Source organism: Pelodiscus sinensis, chromosome 3 (assembly GCF_049634645.1).
Source record: "Pelodiscus sinensis isolate JC-2024 chromosome 3, ASM4963464v1, whole genome shotgun sequence".
Lineage (NCBI taxonomy): Eukaryota > Metazoa > Chordata > Testudines > Trionychidae > Pelodiscus > Pelodiscus sinensis.
The window spans coordinates 74,709,229-74,732,046 of NC_134713.1; the positions used below are offsets into that span (position 1 = coordinate 74,709,229).

The 22,818-nt window shown below is 43.2% G+C and overlaps 1 protein-coding gene across 5 annotated transcripts in view; it reads left to right on the forward strand.

Annotated features, from left to right (window-relative positions):
- Positions 1 to 22,818, forward strand: part of LIN28B (lin-28 RNA binding posttranscriptional regulator B) — a 148,545-nt gene that overhangs the window by 60,921 nt on the left and 64,806 nt on the right. For all 5 annotated transcript variants that reach the window (XM_075923940.1, XM_006118448.4, XM_006118447.4 and 2 more), the window contains one exon: positions 20,009 to 20,193. In XM_075923940.1, the coding sequence (XP_075780055.1) occupies positions 20,009 to 20,193 (185 nt within the window). The remainder of the gene's footprint in view (positions 1 to 20,008; positions 20,194 to 22,818) is intronic.

Sequence of the window (22,818 nt, forward strand, 5' to 3'; positions counted from 1 at the left end):
ATCTTTAGGAAACATTATAAAACCTTCCTGGGGGATGGAGGCGGGAAGAGGGAAAAAACACAATCCTTTCCACCGTAAGAAAGATAATCACAGCACAAAAAGCTCTAAACCTCTAAAACAACAGAAATTAATAAAATTTAAAAGATTTCAAACCCCACCATGAACAAAATGTTTACCTTCAATAGGGATAAGTGACAGATATTACCGTTACTAGTTGAACTGAACCCCTGATCCTTTGTAGTCTGTCCAAACACACTGTCTCACAGGTTTCAGGCCACTAGCCAACATGTATGTCTTGGGATGGAACTGTGCAATTCTGCTACTCTCAGATCAGACCCTGGCTGGCTGCAGTCCTCTGTGTCTCAGCTGTGATTACCTCCGCACGTCTGACTTAGGCTATATCTAGACTGCTGAGAAAAGTTGGAAAAAGATACACAAATTGCGAACTGAAATTTGCATATCTTTTTCTGCTTTTTTCCGAAAGAGGCTTTTCTGAAATTTGGCCCGTCTCCTCTTTCAGAACATCTCTTATTCCTCTCACCGAGTGGAATACAGTGATGTCGAAAGATCATGTCTGCTTTTTTGGAAACTGTTCAGAAAAAGTGGATGCGTTCCTTGGACATGGCAGAGCTGAGTGTAGACATAGCCTTAGATTCAGACTTTGCATTTCTCTGACTTCGGGGTTAATGACAATAGTTAATACTGTAACCTACAGCCTCTGTAAAGCAAAGTTTCATTTATAACAAAACCATTTTAGAGAAAACATCTTAAAACATTTTCTGTTTAAAAATTGTGGGCATTCTATTTCAAAGGCATCCAAAGATCTAGCCAAAGTCAGCATGTTGCTTATCTCTCCTATTGAAAGCAAATAAAAATCAACACTCAGACAAATATTTAGAAGCCATCTTTGTATAAACCAAAGAGGAATAGTATAGATCGCAAATAACCTTTGGGGATTTTTTTTAACTTGGCATTCAAGCATTAGAGTAGTAGCTTTCATTAAGGTTAAGTAGATCCAGTTTTCCAGACCATACAATCGTATTGGCTCTAAGTAAAAAATAAGAGTCAAAAATAAAAAGATGGCATCATAAAAGGACTGTGGTTTTAATAAAGAAAATGAATAATTTTAAAGGGGAAAGAAATCTACTGAAAAAAGTGTCTCATAAAACAGAGAAGAAAGGGGCATTAAATAGATAAATGTTGTGTTCATGTTAGAGAAATACTGAACATGGATAAACGTCTTTGAGTTGTTGCTTAATTTTAAAAAGCACTGACAAACAGTTTGGTTTTTTGTTTTGTTTTGTTTTGTTTTTCTGACTGAGTCTGATTGCTGTAGAGCCAGTGTCTCTGGTCTTTCATTATCCTGAACTAGAAAAGATATTTTTTTTAAAATATTCATTCTTGCCTTTGGTATCTTCCCTCATTTTGTAGAATAACCTATAGTGAAAATTCTATCAATAGAAATGTATCTGTGACTGACTCTCCATGATGATATTTGAAATGTGGGTGTTTTGCATATCCATATGCCTTAAACCTACAAACACATGGAAATTCCGAGATAAGACTGACACTTCTCCATGTATGTTCTTTTCTCATCATTGTTAATGGGTGTTATGTGCATTCATTGGAAGGAGAATCTCTTTGTCCTTAAATAACCCTCTTGTGCCTTTGTATTGCAGATGATGTGGTCCTCTTTCAGGGGGCCTCAGAGCAATTGCAGTACTTAGAATTAGTGTGGTAAAATGTGGACAGAAAAATGGCACTCAACTCTGAAATCTCTTAATATTAAAGCCAACAATATTATTATTTTGATTACTGCATTGTATGTAACATATTCCAGTTCTACAATGGTTTCCTCAAGGAATATAATAATGGCTTCATGGTATTGTGTTATTATTTAGAAATAACATTGTGTAAACATTTCTGAATGTCCTTTGTATTATAATAAGTAATAAATCAGAGGAGATTTCTTTTATTTTTTACATTTAATTTAATTTTTCAGACTCTTATCCTTTGCAACCAAAAAAATCTCTTTATTTTCTTCCTGATCCTTAGCTCTTCTGCTCTCATTTACACCAGTTTAAATTCAGAGTAGCTTAATTCAAGTCAGTGGAGATACTTGGGAAATGCCTTTTGTAACAGAACAGAAAATGTCGTGATCCCCCAATATAGCCATTGTCTCCAGCTATTTTTGATGCACTATTTAAATATAGTACATTTTATATTAGTTACAAATGAAATAAACATATTACTTTAAAAAAAGAAGTACAATATTTTAGTCTATTTTTCTCAAAGTTCAAGTTAGGTAGATTCTAGAACTGAAAACTAGACAAACTTTTCTAATCGTCAGCATTGACTCTTACTACTGCATGGCCATGCATTTCAGTAATATAAAAAATAATTCCTATTCACCCACTCATTTCCTGTTATGTCCAGACAATGTTAGTCATTTATTACTAGTTTTGCTGTACTCTACTACCTATAGACTGTTACATATTTAGATGATCTGTCATTTCCATAAAACATTGACATGTGTCTAAAGTATAAAATTACTTTGTTCTCATTCATGTTTCAAGACATGGTATTTTTTGTATTAACTTATTTGAATTTCTGAATGAACCAATCAGTAATTTTAGGAAGATGGAACTGATGATGCTAGTGAACAAAAATATGTACTGAATTATGTATTTGTAATGTTTTTCTGAAATTGTTATGAATGTGAGGCTAGCCACATTTGTTAACCTTAATAAAAGAAGACTAGTTATGCTTTAGACAACAGATTCATGAGTCTGGAATTTTTAATGCAATATCAATGTTGTTTATATTTTTCTTGCATAGTAACCACTAGAGTATTTGGTTGTTATAGTGTAGAAAATGATGTGAAAGTACAGTAAATACATTGTTTTTCCTTTTCAAAAATAAAAACTAGCTATTAAGTCATTGTTTCATGGGCAATTATATTCTAATAATTTCCCCATGTAAAACAGGATTATCTCTTAGTGCCTTTATTCCCTGATATTATTTTAAGATAATTAAGTGCATTAAAAAGATTTCATAATTCTATTATAGTTTCTAAGTGTTGTGTTGGGTTTATGCAAACCTGAGAGAGCTAGGTTTTTGCAATATATTCAATCTTATGTCATAGGGGCTTTCAAAGGGGAACAGCTCCCCAGCTATTAACGTGTGCATTCACAGATGTGTCCATGTGTCTTGGACTCTTTTTTGGCGGGGGGTGGAGGGATATCTGGAATATGAAAGAGTATGACAGAGAATATGTGATATAGATGGGGGAAAGTATAGCCTGCAACATTATCTATGAGCCTTCTCAGCATTTGCAGAATTTAGGTGTCCAGGTGAGGACCATAAATTAAAGATTAGGGATTGATTTTAAAATATGCAGTATGAAGTATGTAATACACACCCTCAGTCCTTCTTGAATTATACATGCAGATAACTGGATAATCTTTTCTTGATTAGAGTCTTGATCTTGCTATCCTTACTAATTTGAATTGTCCTGTTAGTAGGATCTCAATTATTTTAGAGTAAATCTGAGTGAATGTAAAACTGATTCAACTGATATGTGAATCAGGCCAATGAGACTATTATATTTATTATGAAGGGCTGCAGGATTTGGGCCTAAATCTTGTAAAATTATAGGAAAAATAGATGCCTTAATAATGGAATGTGTGGTGCACACTGGGGTGTTAAGTACAGCTGGTGAGTTGGCTGTAGCTGCATGTTATATTTATGGGGCCTGTGTGACATATTTAGATTCTCCAGAATCTAAGATTTCATTTTCAGAAAAAATAACCTTCCTAGCACACATGTCTGCAGAGAGAACTTCCAAATGGGGACTGAGAGTATCCAGTGCATTGAGGTCTGCTTGAGTCTGCAGAAAGCCTCTATCCTCAGTTAGGCCCACTTGCTCTTACCTTGGTATAACTTACGTTATTCAGGAGTGTGAATAAGCCACCCCTACCTCCCTGAGTCACACAAATTACACCAACTTAAGCACCAAAGTAGACATGTCAGTGGGAGAGTTGCTACTGCTGACATAGTTACCTCCTCTCACAGAGGTGTGGATTTGTTATGCTGATGGGAGAACTCTTTCCTGTTGGCATCCTGCATCTTCACCAGACACAGCAGTGTTCCTGTTCTGATAGAGCACTTCAAGCATAGACTAACCCTAAACCTAGAGTGTCAGTGTTAAAGCCTGGTGATGATGATATGTCAGGGTCAACATTAACTTTTTAATTGTTGATAGTGTCCGTGGATGGAATGGAGGCCAGGAGCGGGTGTGAAGTGTGCTGGGTTGGAGTTGTGAGAAGGAAGGAAATGCAGAAAAAAGAACAGAGGATATTCACAAAGACAAGGAAGTGTGAGAGAAACAGAGAAAGAGTGATTGAGAAGAAAGAGAAACACAAGACAAACAATGGAGGCCTAGAAAGGAAGAGTGTTTTCCTACTGAGTGAGAATGTGACTAAAAAAGACTGAACAAATAATAAATAACTAAATGTTTAATTACTGCATAGGGGACATGGTCTTCCCTTCATCTCTATTTAACCCCCCAGTTCACATCAGTGGGTATTTCCTGGCCTATGGATGATACCTGAACACAGGATTCAACCCTCTGTAAAGGATTTGGTACCACTGATGAACACAATACATTATGTTGTAAGTTTTTGGAGGTAGGAGCCGTGAGTTGCAGTGTGTTTGTACCACACCTAGGACAATGGCCCTCTGGACATGACTGCATTGCAGATAAGCAATACTGAATGCATTAGCACAAAATACTTAGTGATCTCTGAGGTAGCTTCCTGTTTACAGGCCAATAATTTTATTCTTAGCTAGCTGAACTCTGAGACCAAAGGCTGAGTTGCTTCTTAGCTCAGGTTATGTTACTGTCAAGTTGGCAAGAAATACACTCAAGTCGCTGTTACATTAAAATGCTCACGTAACCCTGGTCTAAACTAGGGAGTTATTTTGAAATAACTTCCCTTATTGCAAACTAACAAGCAGAGCATCCATACTACCAAGCCCATTATTTCAAAATAAGGGGTTGGTTATTTCAAAATAATAACTCCTGCGTTCTCTGAGGAATAATGTTTATTTCAAAATACTTATTTCAAAATAGCGGTAGTGTGGCTGCTCCATTTCTGCTATTTTTAAATAACTACTCCCAGAGTCATTCAAAGTACTCCCCACTGCTTCCTAGGGCTCTAAGTCAAAGTACTGTGTCCACATTAAGGGTGTGTCTACACTGCAGGGCTTAACTCAAACTAAGCTACACAATTTGAGCTATGTTAATTGCGTAGCTTATTTTGAAATAGAGAGCGTCTACACAGCTCTTATTTCGAAATAGAGCACTCTTCCTCTGACTTCCCTTATAATGAGGGATACAGGAGTCTGAGTAAGAAGTCCTCCAGCTTGACAGTATTTTGACACTATTTCAAAATAACTGCTTGCTGTGTAGCTTCAGACTAAGTTATTTTGGAATAGTTTTGCAGTGTAGATGTACCCTAATGGAGCCTGCCTAGGACTAATTTCAAGGCTTCCCTGTAGTGTGAACACGCTATTTCAAAAAGGTTATTTCAGGAGTTATTATTTCAAAATAATTTCCTAATGTTGATACGCCCTTACTTCCTTGCACCTCTCTGGTAGGAGTTTGCAGACATCTCTTCTTCCCTTTCAAGCATGGAGGGGTTTTGCAGGAGCAGTCAGCTTAAGGTTATATTAACGTCAATAAGCATTTCCTCCAGGGTAGTGTAAATGTTCCTGGCTCCATTTCTGTCTGCTCACAGATCTTCAACCTCTTAGGAGGTTGTTTCCTAGGTCCACACTTGGGGGAGCAGCTGATCTCCCTTCATTCCCCCTGCCTGAATTATATATAGTTTATTGGAATGAAAGTTGATAATACCAGCGTGGAGAGGGGGTTAAGCTTTATAGCTAAACAAACAAAAATGTTATTGAAAGAAGAGCTAGTCTTTCATGAGCAAATCAAGGGGGTAGGAAAAATTGAGAGGAACAGGACTGATGGAGCTAAGCAGAGCTGCAAAACTGAGGTAACAGGGATGGTTTGAGCACATAGAAGGAGACTTCTGAAATGTTCACTAAATCCTCCTGTGGGGATCTGAATTTAATACATTTATTTATAAATAAGTTTACCACCGTGGGTCAGTGCCTGCACTCACTGACTGAGATAATTCTATTTCAACACTTGAAATAAGCAGCAAAGATCATAAATTGAGCCTTTTATAGTATTCCTGTGCTTCAGCATCTCCAGTGGAAAATATTTGTCTCTTGTACCATCTGCATTTACAGGACTATACAAGTTAATATTATTAATTATTGAAAATCAGCTGTTCTAAGATTTATTAGAAGGAAAGAGAAATCAGAGACAGCTAAGTGGATTGTTTAAAAAAAATAAATGAGTAAATCAGAGCCATATTGCAGTTCTCATCACCATCATTTCATGAGAAAGGTCCCAAAGAGAAGAAAAGCACAGTGAGATTCATATCAGAGAATTTGCTCCAAATGTACCTTTTGAAAAACAAGATCCTGCAGATCTCAGGAGATTTGCTGGAGACTGTGGCCATATATATTGAAGCCCTATGTCTTTCCATTAGCTCTGGGACCCTGAGCAAATTCTTCCCAACTCCCCAGTAATGGAGCTATGCTACAAGAACTACATCTGGTTCAGGTACATTGTAAAATGGAAGTTTTACTGAATTAAATGGCAAGCATACTACTACCAATGTAAAACTCCCTGTATTATTTAAGATTCTGCACTGAGAACCACATGGGCATGCCCAATTATGATCCCCATTTTCATTTTACCCCTACAGCCTTAATTGTCAATGTGCTTTGGAATTCATTTTTAAATGTCTGCTAGTGCGGACATTTAAAAATGGCGGCGCCCGGCAAGATGCAAATGAAGCCTGGGAAATTCAAATCCCGGGCTTCATTTGCAACTCCGGTTGCCTACATTACCACCCTAGTTCAAATAGGGTGGTAGTGTAGACATACCCTAAAGGACAAATGGGGCTTTCCATTCTTGGAGAGGTATTGGAGACAATTTGAGATTGTGGCATAATCACCTCACGCTGAAATCTCCCATCTGATTATTTGGCACAAAATGGTCTTAAAACTTGAAGATGGCCAGCTGAGATTTCCCCTAAGGAGAAAACTGCCTCTGCTGCAAGCTAAACCCACTCTGAACCCCTCCTCTAATATAAACAGATGAAGGAGTGAGGAGGGCGCGTGAGGAACCAGAACACCACTATGCATGATCCTCTAAAGCAGTGTAAAGTTCCTGAGTTACATAAGTTAGAGCTACTACTGTGCAGAATCACCTTCTACCAGAGTTGGGCAGCTGAACATAAGGGAGTTACAACCTGCCTCCTCCAACAGTCTCCTTCACTGTACTCAAGGAGCACTCCAAAAAGTGCAGAATATACCTCATTACTTGAGTATATTTGCTAAAATCATCCATAGAGAAAAGTAATGTTTATGTTTAGGCCCCAGTTCAGCAAACTCCTTAGGCATGTGCCTAACTTTAGTCATAAGTAACCCCACTGAAAATACTCCAGGCTTGTGTAACGCTGACAGGCCTGGAACCTCTGGTTCTTACTGCATTGAGCCGTTACAGCTTGAGTTAAAAGCCATCTGATTCTCAGCTAAGGCTGTAGAGCAAACTCATTCTCCTTCTGAAACAAAAGACAGAACTATGTAGCACTTTAAAGACTAACAAGATGGTATATTAGGTGATGAGCTTTCATGGGCCAGACCCATCACTTAATATACCATCTTGTTAGTCTTTAAAGTGCTACATAGTTCTGTCTTTTGTTTCAGCTAGACCAGACTAACACGGCTGCATCTCTATTACCATTCTCTCTGTGTAAGTGGTCTCAGTGCCACTACATGGGACAGTACACCACACCCAGTAGGTGGGAGGATTACTGAAGTAAGGCACATGCTGTTGGACATTGCTGAATAAGGCTCTGTTGAAGTCATCATTAGGTCCCAGAGTCAAAATAAAATTGACTAGAGGACAAAAGAATATCTCTAAAGAGTTGTTGCTTTAGGCTCCCTGCATACTCAGAAATACAAAATATATCAGTTCACACTCAGGTCATATTCAGAAGTTTATTTTTGTAACTGCAAGGGTTAAAAAATTGTTTAAATAGTCTTCATAAGTCTGTAGTAAGAGATACAGTGAGTACTGAATACCAAGACATCCAACAATACATGAGGTTCTAGTAGTAAAACAGCACAAAGGCCCCAATCCTGAAACACTTACAGCACATGCACACCTTTACTCCCATGGATGGTTCCATTGATTTCAGTGGGACTGTTCTCTGTAGTAAAATCAAATGTGTGTCAGATGCATAGAGTGGAAATTACAGAGGTAGGCATAAAGGATATATTTATGTCTACCTCTGTAATTTCCACTTCATGCATCCGATAAAGTGGGTTTTTGCTCGCAAAAGTTTATGCCCAAATGAATCCGTTAGCCTTTAAGATGCCACAGAACTCATTGGTTTTGCAGATACAGACTATCAGAACTACCACTCTGATATAAAGGTATAGTAATGGAAGCTGTTATAAAATATTAACTGTTGCTTTTTGTGCTTGTAATTTGACAATACAAAGTAAAAAAATATATACTTCAGCTAACATCTAAAACCAGATTAAAAACTACAGTACACTGGATACATAGACCTGATTTCAGGTACTTCATGTTTAAATGGCTGTTGTAATTTGCAATAGGGAGTTGCTCTTTCCAAAAGGATGCTAGCTGTAGTCAGTGAGGGTACGTCTACACTAGAGCGCTAATTCGAACTAACTTAGTTCGAACTAACTAAGCTAATTCGAACTAACGCATTGTCAAGAGGCCGCCCGTCCGGGCCGCCGCCTCTCCTGCTGCCCCTAGGCCGCGCTCAGGGTACCACTTGACTCTGGGTCACCGGGCGGAGTGGGGGGTCCGGGCCCGCCCTCTCTCCGGACCCCGACCCAGGGCCCTGACACTGAGAGGTGCCCTCTCAGTGGTAGCAGGGGGGGCCGGTACCCCAAAACGCCCCTGCTCTCGGGTTACACAGCCCGCCCTGGGTCTTGCTCCACTCCGCCGACCCTCACTGCTTTGGGTACCCGCCTGTCTCTGCGGGCTCCCCGCTGCCTTGGCTGCCTCCTTGCCTGGCTCCCGTGGCTCGTTCCTCCCTCGCTCGGGCCCCTCCTCCGGCTGGCTTGGCTGCCGCAGGTCTCACCCCCGCCGCCGCTGGCTCCTGCTCCGCCGCCGCTGGCTCCTGCTCCGCCGCCGCCGGCTCCTGCCCCGCCGCCGCCGGCTCCTGCCCAGTCGGGTCCGCTGGCCCCGCCGGTTCCGCGCCCCTTCCCCTGGCCTCCCCGGCTCCTTTTATCCCCCCTCCCCTTGCCGTCCCTGGCGTTGCTCTCCCGACGTCATCACCGGCGCGCCCCGGCGCCGCGTGATGACGTGTCCCTCCGCCCCCGCTCGGGCCTGCCGCGCTGATTGCCGGCTCCGCGGCGGCCCCGTCTGCCTCGCTCAAGTGGCGGGGTTGCTCCACCCCATCACACGCATCTAGACTAAAAAACTAGTTCGAATTAGCGTTTTGCTAATTCGAACTAGCATGTCCACATTAAGTGGACCCTGAACCGGGGTTAAGGATGGCCGGAAGCAGTGCCGGCAGGGCATCAGATGAGGACTTAGAGCGTGGAGCTGCTGTCTCAGGCTAGCCGAGGGCTGCGCTTAAAGGGACCCGACCCCCACCCCAGACAGACAGTTCTCAGGGGTTCCCCGTTTGCAAAGCAGTCCTGTCTTGGAGTGCCCTGAGTGCCCACACTGGGCACATCACAGCACTCGGCCATCAGACCGGCTGCACTTGCCGCAGGCTGCCATCCGGGGGGGGGGTCAATCGGGGGGCTGCAGGACAGCTTCCACCCCAAGGAGCCCGCAGAGCCAGCCCAGTCCTCCCCATCGGGGGCTCGTACCCCATTCCTCCCTCACCACCTTCCACTTACCCCTCCCTAGCCCCCCTTCCTGATGTACAAAATAAAGGACACGTGTGTTCAAAAATAGAAACTTTTTGTATTGAACAGAACTCGGGGAGACTGGGAAAAGGAGGTGGGAGAGGGGAAGAGAGAGGGTGGGAGAAGGGAGGGGGAAAACTGGGAGGAGGGAGCTAGAAAGGGGAAGCCAGGGAAAGGAGGGGGTGGGGAAACTCAAGGATCAGGGGTGGGGGTCTCGTCGGGCCAACTGCCTCCCAGCATGGCGAGGGAGGGGGCCTCGGCTTTCCGGGGGGGATGGGGTGGAGGGTACGGAGGTTGAGGTGGGGGGTGTGGACATTGAGGAAGAGGATGTGGGGGTTGAGGAGGAAGAGGTGGGAGGGGGGCAGGAGTGGGAGGAGGGACAGCAGTTGGGGGGGCAGCAGGCGCAGGACCAGCACGGGGCACCATGCTCTGCAGCAGGACCTACAGGTTTGTGCTCAGCCCTTGGACGTCAGCCAGCAGCTCATGGCGGAGCTGCAGGTCTGCGCGCATCCAGGCCTCCAGTGTGTGGTGCACGGCTCGCAAGGACCCCAGGTGTTGGTCCCAATACTCCTGCTTCGTGCTGGCGGTCCGGAGCAGGCCGCGGGTGCGGGAGCATGTCCCAGGCGGGGTGGTGCGCCCTGCACGAGCAGCTGGTGCAGCTGTAGAGACAGAAGAGAAGTGGTCAGTTCTCCCTGGGGACGCAGAGGATGATGCCCAGCCCTCTCCTCCACCCCGCAACGTGAGGGTGACCATGTCCTGCACCATCAGAGCTGCTGTGCTTGTACAGAGGCCATGGTCAGGATTTCTGGCTCTCCCCCGGACTGGGAGCTGCCCCAAGACCGCACCTATGTCCCTGTGCCATGTATAGTGTGGCCGGGGCAGCGGGGGAGGAGATGTCCCCTGCCTCCGTGTAGAGGGGACATGTGAAGGGAAAGCACCCTGCTGGGTCCCGCCCCGGGGTCGGGAGCATGTCAGGTCTCTTCGCACAAGCATGTGCCTATTGGGCCATGGCCCCTGGGTGTCACACAGCTGGAGCCACCTGCCCAAGGGTGGCATGGTACGTGCTCGCACGTGCACAGGTGTCTGCGTGATCCGTGGAAGGCATGGCCCACACGCGTGGTCTCTGGTCTCCCTCCCGCCTCCTCCCTCCCGAACTACGTAATTAGAACTACTTACCCGGTACGGTCTCCCTGGACGCTGGGACATCCTGTGGTGGCTCCTCCGGTGTGCCCGGGTCAGGGCCCTCCGGTCCCGGCTCGCTGTCCCCCGGGCTGGCACGGACCGCCCCGCCCTCCAAGAGTCGGTCAAGGGCGGGGAAGTAGGGGCAAGTGGCAGCCCCTGCTGCGGCGCTGCCCCTGGTGGCCCTGGTGTACGCCTGCCGCAGCTGCTTTATTTTCAGGCGCACCTGCTCCTGGGTGTGCCTGTGGCCCTTTCTGGCCATGGTGGCTGCTATGCGGCCGTAGACAGCCACGTTCCTCCTCCTAGTGCAGAGATCATGGAGGTTGGGGGCCTGCCCCCAAACTTCAATGAGGTCCATGACCTCCGCACTAGTCCAGGAGGCCGCGCGCCATCTACGGCCCCTGGCTGGCCCCTTGGTGCTGGGGGACTGGGCAGGGGACGGCTCGCTGCCACTGGCTGCCTGGCTCATCATGCAGCCACTGGGTCAGGGGCAGAGACTGCTGGCAGGGCTGGCTGTCTCAAGTGCCGTCTGGCCACAGTCTACCCCTTTAAGGGCCCGGGGCAGGGGGAGAGGAGAGGAGTTTTCCTGGTTGTGCCCAGAGAGGCCACCAGGGGAAACCTGGGAAGGGCTAGCCTCCCACTAGTTCGAATTAAGGGCCTACACAGCCCTTAATTCGAACTAGTAAGTTCGAACTAGGCTTAGTCCTCGTGGAATGAGGTTTACCTAGTTCGAACTAAGCGCTCCGTTAGTTCGAATTAACTTTGTAGTGTAGACATACCCTGAGAATTCTGTACTAGATTGGGAGGGAAAAAAGGAGGAGTGCAAAACTCTGAGATGTTCTTTTTGATCTGGAGATTGTCACATGACGTACATTTAAATGAGGGCTTTAAAATATAAAGTTGCCTCTTCAAAACCCATTTTTTTAATTAAATCTTTCTACAACAGCTGGATTCTCACACCATCAGTGACAATTATAGAGAATTCTTTCATTTTGGGCCTTACTACTCTATCCTCTAATACTGCATGACACAATGGTCTAGACCAGTGTTTTTCAACCTTTTTCTATAAAGTACTCCCTTTTAAAATATATATATATATATGTACCCCCAGTACCTACAGTTTTCAGACACACCATTTTTTTTCTACAATTGCAACACATTTGTTTAAACAACTTAATCGTAGCCGGGCAGGCGATGAAATTTTTAGATGTAAAAAGTACAAAAACAATAAAATGCTCTAAAACTTATAACAAAAATTCAGTTTTCTCCAAATTTCAGTTGTGTTGACGTTACCCCCACTCCCCCCACAATTCTCTTGAGTACCTCTAAAGGCACTCATACCACTGGTTGAGAAACACTGGTCTAGACTAGAGATCACACCATTACCAGCACTAGTAGAGCTGCACTGGTGCTAGATCAGTGGAGGGAGAATGAATTTCAGAGAGGCTTCAGAATTTGCTTTGCTTTGTGCCTTGACTGGCTTATGAACACTTAGAACAGAGACTCAGATTTTTTCTTTGTAAAGTTGATCATTAGCATGAACAGTTTAAATAAAAACATTAAAAATACAGAAAACTATAAACTATCTGGGCAAGATTGCCCATCTGCTCTACAGAACATTTTTCAAAGAATTTCATGGCTCTGTCAGCAGGTGTTTAAGGCCTTGACTGAAAACCCACAGAAGAAAGGAAATTCTGAATTAAGTCTTGTTATGGGGGCCTATTCTCTCCTCCATATGCACATTAATAGGAGTTACACACAGATATCAAGAGGAGAATAGATCCCCATAATAAGCCTAAACTCAGAACTTCCTTCCTTTTGTGGGTTTAAGTGAGAGTCTTAAGCACCCACAGGCAATACTGGGGAAAGCATTCTTTGTAGGCACACTCCTATTTAGATGGTTTATGTTTGTTGTATTTTTCTTCTCCATTTTCCTACTGTGAGGGATGTTTTTCATGAAAACAAGTTTGTTTTTAACTCTTCCACCTGTTTTGTTAGTCACTTGAATTCCTATGCTTTCTGTGATAAGTTACTGCTTGGGTTGGAAAAGTCCTTTTTCCGGAAAAGCATCTGTGGCCAATGTAGACGCGCTTTTCCGGAAATGACGATCGGGGCTCTTTTCTGGAAAAGCGCGTCTACATTGGCCACAGATGCTATTCCAGAAAAAGGGCTTTTCTGGAAAAGCAGCCTGCCAATGTAGACGCTCCTTTTCTGGAAAAACTTAAAACGGAATAGTATTCCGTTTTAAGCAGTTCCGGAAATTCATGCCAGTGTAGACACAGCCAATTAGTTTAAAAACCCCTAACAAGCATAAAGAAATTCAGGAATCTTTAGGGTACATCTACATAGCAACATTATTTCAAAATAGCTAGCATTATTTTGAAATAACTTAGTCTGCGTCTACACAGCAGGCAGTTATTTTGAAATAATGTTGAAATATTGTCAAGCGGAAGGACTTCTTACTCTGACTCCTGTAACCCTCATTGTACGAGGAGTAATGGAAGTCAGAGAAAGAGCTCTCTCGATGCTCACAATTTCAATTTCAAAATAAGCTATGCAATTTACATAGCTCAATTTGTGTAGCTTATTTCAAGTTAAGCCCTGTTGTGTAGATGCACCCTTATATATCACCCTTCACTTTCCAGCTGTTTGCTTTCCAAATTAAAAGAAAAAAGGGTTTATAATCTAAACATTGGCACAGCTTTAGTTACAATAGCATAGATATACATATAACAAACAAAAAAGCAGCCCATACTATTGCTTATATCTCTGGGATATAAAGACACATGCATATCAGCTTGACTAATGCCCTTTGTGAGCAGCATATTTCTCTATTCCATGACTATCCTGTTTGGAACACTTACCTTATAGTTATGAGGACAAAATGTTGTTGTAGGACAAACATGCCTGCTAATGTTTCTCCATGTGACTGCTATAGCGCCAATAAGGTATTTCTTTATCTGAAGATACCTTTACACTGCCTGCGGCTTTCAATGCAAATTCAGTGAGAATTTGCATATCTTCTTCTGATCCCGTTTTCAAAAGAATTTTTTCGGGGGAAAAAAACAGTCTAGACACGGTTCTTTTGGAAAAAAAACTTTTTCAAAGGAACACTGTACACTTCATTATTTTAGGAAGAAGGTTTCTTTTGAAAAAAGTTTTTTTTTCCAAAAGAACCGTGTCTAGGCTGCTTTAAAAAAAAAAATCTTCCAAAAACAGGATCGGAAGTAGATCTTCTTTCAAAAGCCACAGGCAGTTCAGACGTGCCCTGAGTGAATTCAGGACCAGGCAAAATGGGATTATGATTATTTATTATCTGTATTATCATAGTACCTATGAACTCTTGTCATGGACCAGAACCCCACTGTGCTAGGCAGAACCTGCCACAAAGAGCTTATAATCAAAGTATAGGACAAGAGATAACAAATGGAGATAGATGGGAGAACACAAAGAAACTTTGTGATAATGTAAATCTGCATGGTAAGCAGTTCTCTCCACACACCCTCAGCCATTGTCCAGTTTTTTATAGGTATCACAGCAAAGGAGAGTTTTAAGGACAATGTTTACAGGGACCTCCTCACAAGAGTGAAGGACAGCACGAGAGAAAGCACAGATATGCTTATTTGTAAAGGCAGCAATAAGTTCAAATGCAAAGTACTCCACTTAGAAAGAAACAATCGGTTATGCATGTACAAAATAGGAAACGACTGTCTAGGAAGGAGTACTGCAGAAGAGAATCTGAGGGGCATAATGACTTACAAGCTAAATATGAGTCAACAGTGTAGTATTGTTGCAAAAAAAGCAAACATCTTTCTGGGATGTATTAGCAGGAGTGTTGTAAGCAAAACACGAGTAGTAACTCCACTCTACAGTACTCCACACTAATTAGACCTCAAATGCGGAATTGTGTCCAGTTCTAGGTACTACATTTAAGGAAAGATGTGGATAAATTCGAGGAAGTCCAAAGAAGAACAAGAAAAATGATTAAAGGTCTAGAAAACATTACCTATGAGTGAAGATTTAAAGAATTGGGTTTTGTTTAGTCTGGAAGAGAAGATAGAGAAGGGGCATACTAGTTTTCAAGTACTGTACCCAAAAGGCTATTACAAGGAGGAGGGAGAAAAATTGCTTTTGAGGGTAGGACAAGGAGCAATTGGTTTAAAGCAATTGGGTTAAACTGCAGCAAAGGCAGTTTAGGTTGTACAATAGGAAGAACTTTCCTACCTATCAGTTTCGTTAAGCACTGGAATAAATTGCCTAGAGACATTGTGGAATCTCTGTCCCTGTCAATTTTTAAGAGCAGGTTAGACAAACACGTGCCAGAGTGTAAACTGAACTGGGTGACCTCTTGAGGTTCCTTCCAGTTCTGATTCAGCGAAGTGGGCAGTGAAGGCCTGGATCATGAGCCAGTTGGAAGGAGTCCATTTTAATCAATGGCTGAATGTGTTCTCCCCTGCTCATATTATGAATTTACAATGGAGACTAGAAACCACACCCATGTGGCATGAGATTTCCTCAGTCTATACAGATATTTTAAAGCAGAGTGCTTTTTCCTGGATAGTTTTTGAAGATCACACAACCTAATATAATAAAATACAGTGTTCTAATTGTGTTTTTAGATAATCTTAGATCATATTGGTTCATTTTTACCAGCTCCTTTATCTTCTTTCTCAGCAACTGCCCAAAGCTTAAAACAGGGTAAAGATATATACAAACTCTTCCTTTCATGTCTTTTCCTTTTAAATAGTAGATACAGTAAAACTCCAGTGGTCCGGCACCATCTGGAACCCGGAAGTGCTCCAGGCAGCCGGACAATTGGAGCTGCTCTGCCCCCAGCTTCCCGGATTCAGCCGCTGCTGAAACTGACCAGCAGCTGACTCGGGGAAGCTGGGGGCAGAGCAGCTGGGGTGCTGCCGGGTTGGTCCCACAGCGCTGAGGGGCGCATCTCCCCCACTCCACCCCAGATCCCTCATAGCCCCCCTGGGTCCTAAAGGTGCCGGATTATCGGAAGTTTACTGTACTAAGCCCAACTATACTGCAGTTGGGAGTGTAGATGACCTAGTTCGAGCTGAATTACCCTAGCCAGGGAGACTCACTTGCCGTTGCAGTGTAGACATCACCCCTGTGATCTGGAGAGCCCAGTGTTTGCTTCACACTTGTCACAATAGCTTGATGCAACAGCTGCCTTCACCTGAGCCGCAGGATCATTCATGCCCAAGCACTTCTCATCCTCCTAACCAACAGGCCCATGAACCTTCTGTGTTTGTGGCTACAGAAGAGCCTGCAATTCTTTCCCTAAAGGCATCCAGATCTCTTTGTTGTCCTGTACTGATATTCTGCCTCCCAGTGCATTGGAATCCGCTAATACATTTCCTGTATTAATGTGAATGACTACTGCTCATTCTTTTCATTCATAGGCATCAGGTGAAAGACTAGCTGGGGAAGGCAAGTCTCCACCCCCTGCCATATGAGGCCACACCCACTCCCAGCCCGATCCTTCCACTGCTGTGCTGCAACCCTGGCCTGGCTCTCCCTGGTATCCGGGGGAAGCCGAGCTGTCAAGCTGTAGCTCCATCCCTCCCCAGTGGACAGGGAAAGGTGGGCTGCCACACACAGCAGGAGGGCGGGGAAAACTGGGCTGCCATACAGCGATGGGCAGGGCAAGCCAGACTGCCTTCCCAGGTGGTCAGAGCCATGCTGCTGCGTTGCAGTGCCAGCCTTCCCCGGCAGCAGTCCCAGCCCTAGGCAGTCGGTCATGTAGGCAATTTTGCGAAGGCTCTGCCTTCCCTTTCCTACATTACTGACCACCCATGTTTCCTCTGTGTGTGCATGTGTGTGTACTAACATAGTTTCTTCCAAATGAGGATTTCAGAGTCATTAGTGTAATCTCTCAGTACCCTGTGAGATAGGTAAGTATTTGATAATGTCTGCTTTACATACAGGCTACGTCTACACTGGCCCCTTCTTCGGAAGGGGCATGCTAATTTTGAACTTGGGAATAGGGAAATCCGTGGGGGATTTAAATATCCCCCGCGGGATTTAAATAAACATGGCTGCCGCTTTTTTTCCAGCTTGGGGAAAAGCCGGAAAAAAGCGTCTAGACTGGCGCGATCCTCCGGAATAAAGCCCTTTTCCGGAGGATCTTCAAAGTAGGAATAAGAGAAACCAAGGCATGGACAAATTAAGTTACTTAATTTGCCCAAGCCCACAGAGGAAGTCTGCAGAGATAGGAACAGGAGCCAAATCTTCCAGTTTCAGTATAGCTTCCATGCCTTAAGCACAAGGACATGGCGTCCTCCCAGAACTTCCCACAGAAGCTATTACAGTGGCGATGCCAAGCTCAATTGATGCATATGGGGGCTATTCCAGCAGACTAATATAGACTCACTGTATTACAATTGCCTTTGCGATGTTGGAACTACTTGCTCTCCATATGTAGTCATGAGCATCCCTTGGTGCTCTCAATCTGTATACTATGTGGTTGAATGGAGAAATGTTGACTATTGAGGGCTGTAGTGTCCTGCTGCCTTCTACATCGCTATAGCTCATCCTACCTCCACAATAAGCAATTTCCTACTTCCTTGTCTCTTCCTTGTCCCCACCTTCTATTCTATGTAGCTGATTCATTACTGTATAATTTGCTTACTTCTTCATTGTGTCCCTCTGTTATATAATGGTCATGCCAATTCACTTTCAGAATATGATCTGAAGAAGTGGGTCTGCCCCAGGAAAGCTCATTACCTAATAAACCATCTTGTTAGTCTTTAAAGTGCTACATGACTGTTTTTTGTTTTTTGTTTTTTTGTCCTACCTCCACAGTTAAGACTAAGGCTGTTAAGAGGCAAGTAATTGGCCAATTGTTTAATCAGTGCTCAGTCCGAGCTCAGTCTGGGTCCGGAACCTACCCCTGCTGCAGCTCTGCATTTTAAATGCCAGCCTAACTCTTCCTACATTAAAAGTACAGAGCCACAACAGGATAGCTCCCAGACCCAGCTCACAAGGGGTTCAGAAGCTCCTGTTCGTGGGGGTCCCAGCGGGGACCTGGAACCCTGGTGGGCAGAGGCTGCTGCAGGAGCAGACTGTGTTCATGGTCAGCCTATGTTCGCTGGAGGGCCCAAGCTGGCCATGAACACAGGCTGCTCTAGCAGCAGCCCCTGTCTGCTGGGGGTCCCGCCTCTCCACTAGGACCAGGGTCTTCTCTGTGGGATGCGAAGCAGCCTCTGCTCGCAGCCATCGCTGGCCTGCCATAGGCAGAGGCTTCTTCGTGGCAGCCTCCCCCACCGACGCTGCTGCTTCTGATAGAGTAGTCGAGTAGAGGCAGCAGCGTGGGGAGTGGGTGCAGGCAGCACCACTGAGACCCTGCTGAGGGAAACCCGCTTTTCAGCTGGTTCCCCCCAGCACTGGCTCCTGCTTCCCCTCCCCCTGGAAGGGGGGGAGAGAATGCAAGTAGTTGAGTAGTCAACTAGGCTACCTGATAATTCTAAAGTCTAGACTTATCAGGCAATCAACTACTCAACTACTCGCTTACATCTCTAGCTGAGACTACTCCCTTTGTTGCCTCTATGGTTTAGGCAAGAGAATACTAGCTGAGTAGCTTATACGAATCAGTCCAGATGTGATGTCTATTCTGAAGTATTAATAAACCAACAGCAAAAACAAAAAAGTGATCTTCTCTTTATTCCCTTTCTCTTTCATTTTATAACAAAAATGAAAGTCCTTTTTAAGTACTGGATATTTGATTCTGTAATACTCACTTTACATACTCACTAATCTTGTCTGTGTTAAATATAACATTTTGAATAAACATTTAATAAAACCAGAGTCTATTTTTGTCTCCTTTTTTACATTCCATTCTGTTTCACTTTTCTTGTTACCTATTTCATCCAGGTTTTTTTATTCAACAGATTTATCCTTGGATCTAGATTTAATATTATATAACATTCAGAGAATTTGAGAGGAGGATTGAAATCCTGGCCCCATTCAAGTCAATTTGCAAAACTCCCATTGACTTTATTGGGGCCAGGATTTCATGCTAGAAGTATACACCAAAAGATTACCAGTGTTACTGTTTTGTTTCTCTGACCCTGCTGATAATGATTTGCTTTTCTTGGATCAAAGAATAAATCCATACGCAGATCATACTAATAAGATAGGTTTTACCAGCAATGAATGCTAACTTAGCAGTTCACTTGGAATAAATGAATTACCTTTTGCAATTCATTTTGTTGGTAGCTCCTTTTTGCTCATAATTTTTTACTTCTGATGCTTTCAGAATTGATATGTCCTTTCTCCCCTTCCCCTTTTTCTTTTATAGGTTGCATTTTGATCAGCATCTAGAACTCAATATCTAGGTTCACTCAGAGAAGGAGCATTTCCTCTTTTTTTCTTACTTTTGTAAAAAAAAGGGGGGGATATTAGCATGAGCTTCTTTGATTCTATTAATGTGCCTTAAACTGCAGAAAGTTTCTACCAAGGTCTGTATGAGCATACAGCATTTTTAGATTTGTGCAGCCAAAACCCCACAAAATTCAGCGAAGAATTAAGGAAATTACTATTTCAGTTTTCTTCCTATCCAAAGAAAAGAGAACCTCATTATTTCTTAAGCTTGAAGAACGTTTTCCCCATGACCATAAGTGGTCCATCTTTAGTGGATCTTATTTAGGAAACCCAAATTTAACCTGTGTCTTGTAGGATAAGCATAACAGGAAAGTTAATATTGTCCTGTTATTATTATTATCAGCTTTGTTTTTAAGGCAATAGTAACCAAGAATATTTTTCCTATTTACAGAGCAAGCTTTACATGGAAGGATTTAGAAGCCTAAAAGAAGGAGAACCAGTGGAATTTACTTTTAAGAAATCTTCCAAAGGCCTTGAATCAATACGGGTAACAGGCCCTGGTGGGAGCCCCTGTTTAGGAAGTGAGAGACGACCCAAAGGGAAGACAGTACAGAAAAGAAAACCAAAGGGAGATAGGTAATTACTTTACTTTGTTACTTCACCCTTCCCCACTTACCTCCACCTTCTTTTTTGTGCATTTTTCTGAATATTGTATTTTCAGTACTCATTCCTATGTGACAGGAAGCCCTTCGGTGGAAGTTTGGTTTGTACAGGCAGTCTAGTACTTTGATTAGATAACCTGATCTGTATATGTAGATGTATACTTTGCTCACTTGATCTCTCCTTTTTAAAATCCTTGCATACTGAGTGGGGGAGAGCTTGTAAAGGAATGTTCAGGTTATATTGAAAATATTGTGATTAGACTAAAAAGAGAGGCCATAGTGAAGACAGGTGAAGAGATGTAATGCTCAATTGAAATAAGAGCATGCAAAAATGATTGCTGCATGCAGATTGCTTTGTTATGTGGATATCTTCAGTACTGTATACCTGAAGATTTATTTTGTGCAATTTCAGTTGAAAAGCGAACGTTAAGTTGTTATATAAGTTGATTAGTTACAGTTTCACTTAATTAACAAAGTTCTGGATGCTTCCAAATGCCTTAATTTCTAATAGTCTGCAGAATAGTTCTTTGGGGTTGTTTTTTAAGTAATTGTACAGATTCTAGGCAGTACTCCAGAGCTGCACTCATTCACACCAGTTCCTTCATCTGTTCATTCCCAGTTCAACTCTACAGCTTATGGCCTGAAGAAGTTTCACGATGCTCATGACTTTGCCACTGTAAAGGCTGTGCTGTATTCCAGGGGGTATTTTCCCCTCATAAGCTGCTGCATGATGTGAATTTCACTGGCAACTAAATCTCCATACTTTCCATAGCTTTGCAAAGCATGATAGCCATGGTGTTTAGGCTTGTGAAGCACTGATCATGCTTAGTGCATTCCTGAATGTCTAGACTTGAGAATCCCAACAGCCAACCTTTACCCTAAGGTATTCATCAAGGAAGAAAACTTACAGGGATAGCATGTCTCACAGATAATGTCTCTGTTGCTGAAACAAAGTACAGTTATAGGAGAAGAAAGAGTCCTTCCAAAAGAAAGAATGAGTTTCTTTATCCATCCTCTTATCTGTTCAGCCTACTGCAGTACTGCCTAGAGGGAATAACTAAGATTGGGATGCTTCTGTGCTCGGTGTTATGCATATATGCAGTGTGAGATGTTCCTTGTCTCAAAAGAGTTTAAAATCTAAATACAAGGCCTCCAGACCCAGCATGTGGATTCAGTAGTCTATCCCCCAGTCAGTCCTTGCTCTAAACTGCTTACCATGTAAGTGTAAGAAAAGACAGCAGATGGATAGAGGGGGACTACAAGAAAACAAAAAGACAGTATTAATCGGCATAATATTTAGGGGTCTCAGCACAACCATTGTACCTAGTATTCTTCCCTGGAAAGCCACAGAGCTCTATAACTTACATGCAATTTCAAAAAAAAAAAAAAAAAAGCATTTTCCTTTATTTTGTAATTTGTTTGATTCATGCTAGGAATGTATTAGTATAGTCGATTAACTGATTAACCAATAAACTTTTGCTTATAGGTTAATATTATAGACTACACACATTCACCCTTCCCCTTGCCAGTACATTTTTTAGCAGGCTGGCTAGCAGCCTGGCTCAGACCCTCACTGTGGCTCTGCATTTAAAGTGTGTAGGAGCCAAATGGGCAGGCAGCCTGGCTCAGTTTTGCCTCACACCAGGTCTGGGAGCTCACTTCGTTGCCCCTCCCAAACACACCCTTCTGTACAGGGGCTGCTGACACCCTGAACTGCTGCCTCTCTGTACCAGAGGCAAAAGCACAGGGTGACAGGCAGCTGGTCCACAAGGGGAGCTGGTTTTTGAACTGGCTCCCCTGGTGGACCAGCTCCTGCCTGGCACCCTGTGCTTCTGTCTCTGATACAGAGGCAGCAGCACAGAGTAGCAGGGGCTCTTTGGGAGTGAAGCTGGAGAGGACTGGCTGTCAGCTCCACCGCTGGGGACTATAAAATATGGGTATGGGACTATAAAAATATAAAATATGGGACTATAAAAATGAGTAACCAATAAGAATTCATGAAGTTAAACAACTATTCAAATAACCGATATTTAACATCCCTAATTTGTGTATTTAACAGCACTTTGCAGAGTCAGCATAGCTGTTTTGTTGAATGTGCACACCCTTCCAAGGGCTTTGCAAGATGGGGATTTTACCAGTAAGTGCAGCAATATAGCTTAAGCTGATGAAGTAGCAGTTTGGAGTTTGCAGAGGGAGAATACTGATGGAGGAGAAAAAGTGGACCTCAGCATTTTTTACTTTGGTGCTCTTGTTCTGCCTGCCCAAAAGACTCCTATTAACATCACTAGGGCCCCAATTCAGGAAAACATTTAATCTTGCCTTGCAGACCATGCCTGGTCAGAACCACACATAAGAACATGCTTTGTTTTAAACATTTGCTTAAGTTTTGTTGACTTCCGTGGGACGTAAGCATGTGGTTACAGGCTTGGCCTGAACAGGGAAACTCTCTTAAATCAGGGATTAGGGAGCAGAAAAACCCTTATAACACTGTAAAGATTTTTTTGTTTTGTTTTTAAATTCTGGATATCCTATTTAAAGGGAGCTTTGCTGAAACTTTTTTTAAAGCAGTTGCTTAAAGCAATGAAGTTGACAGTATTCC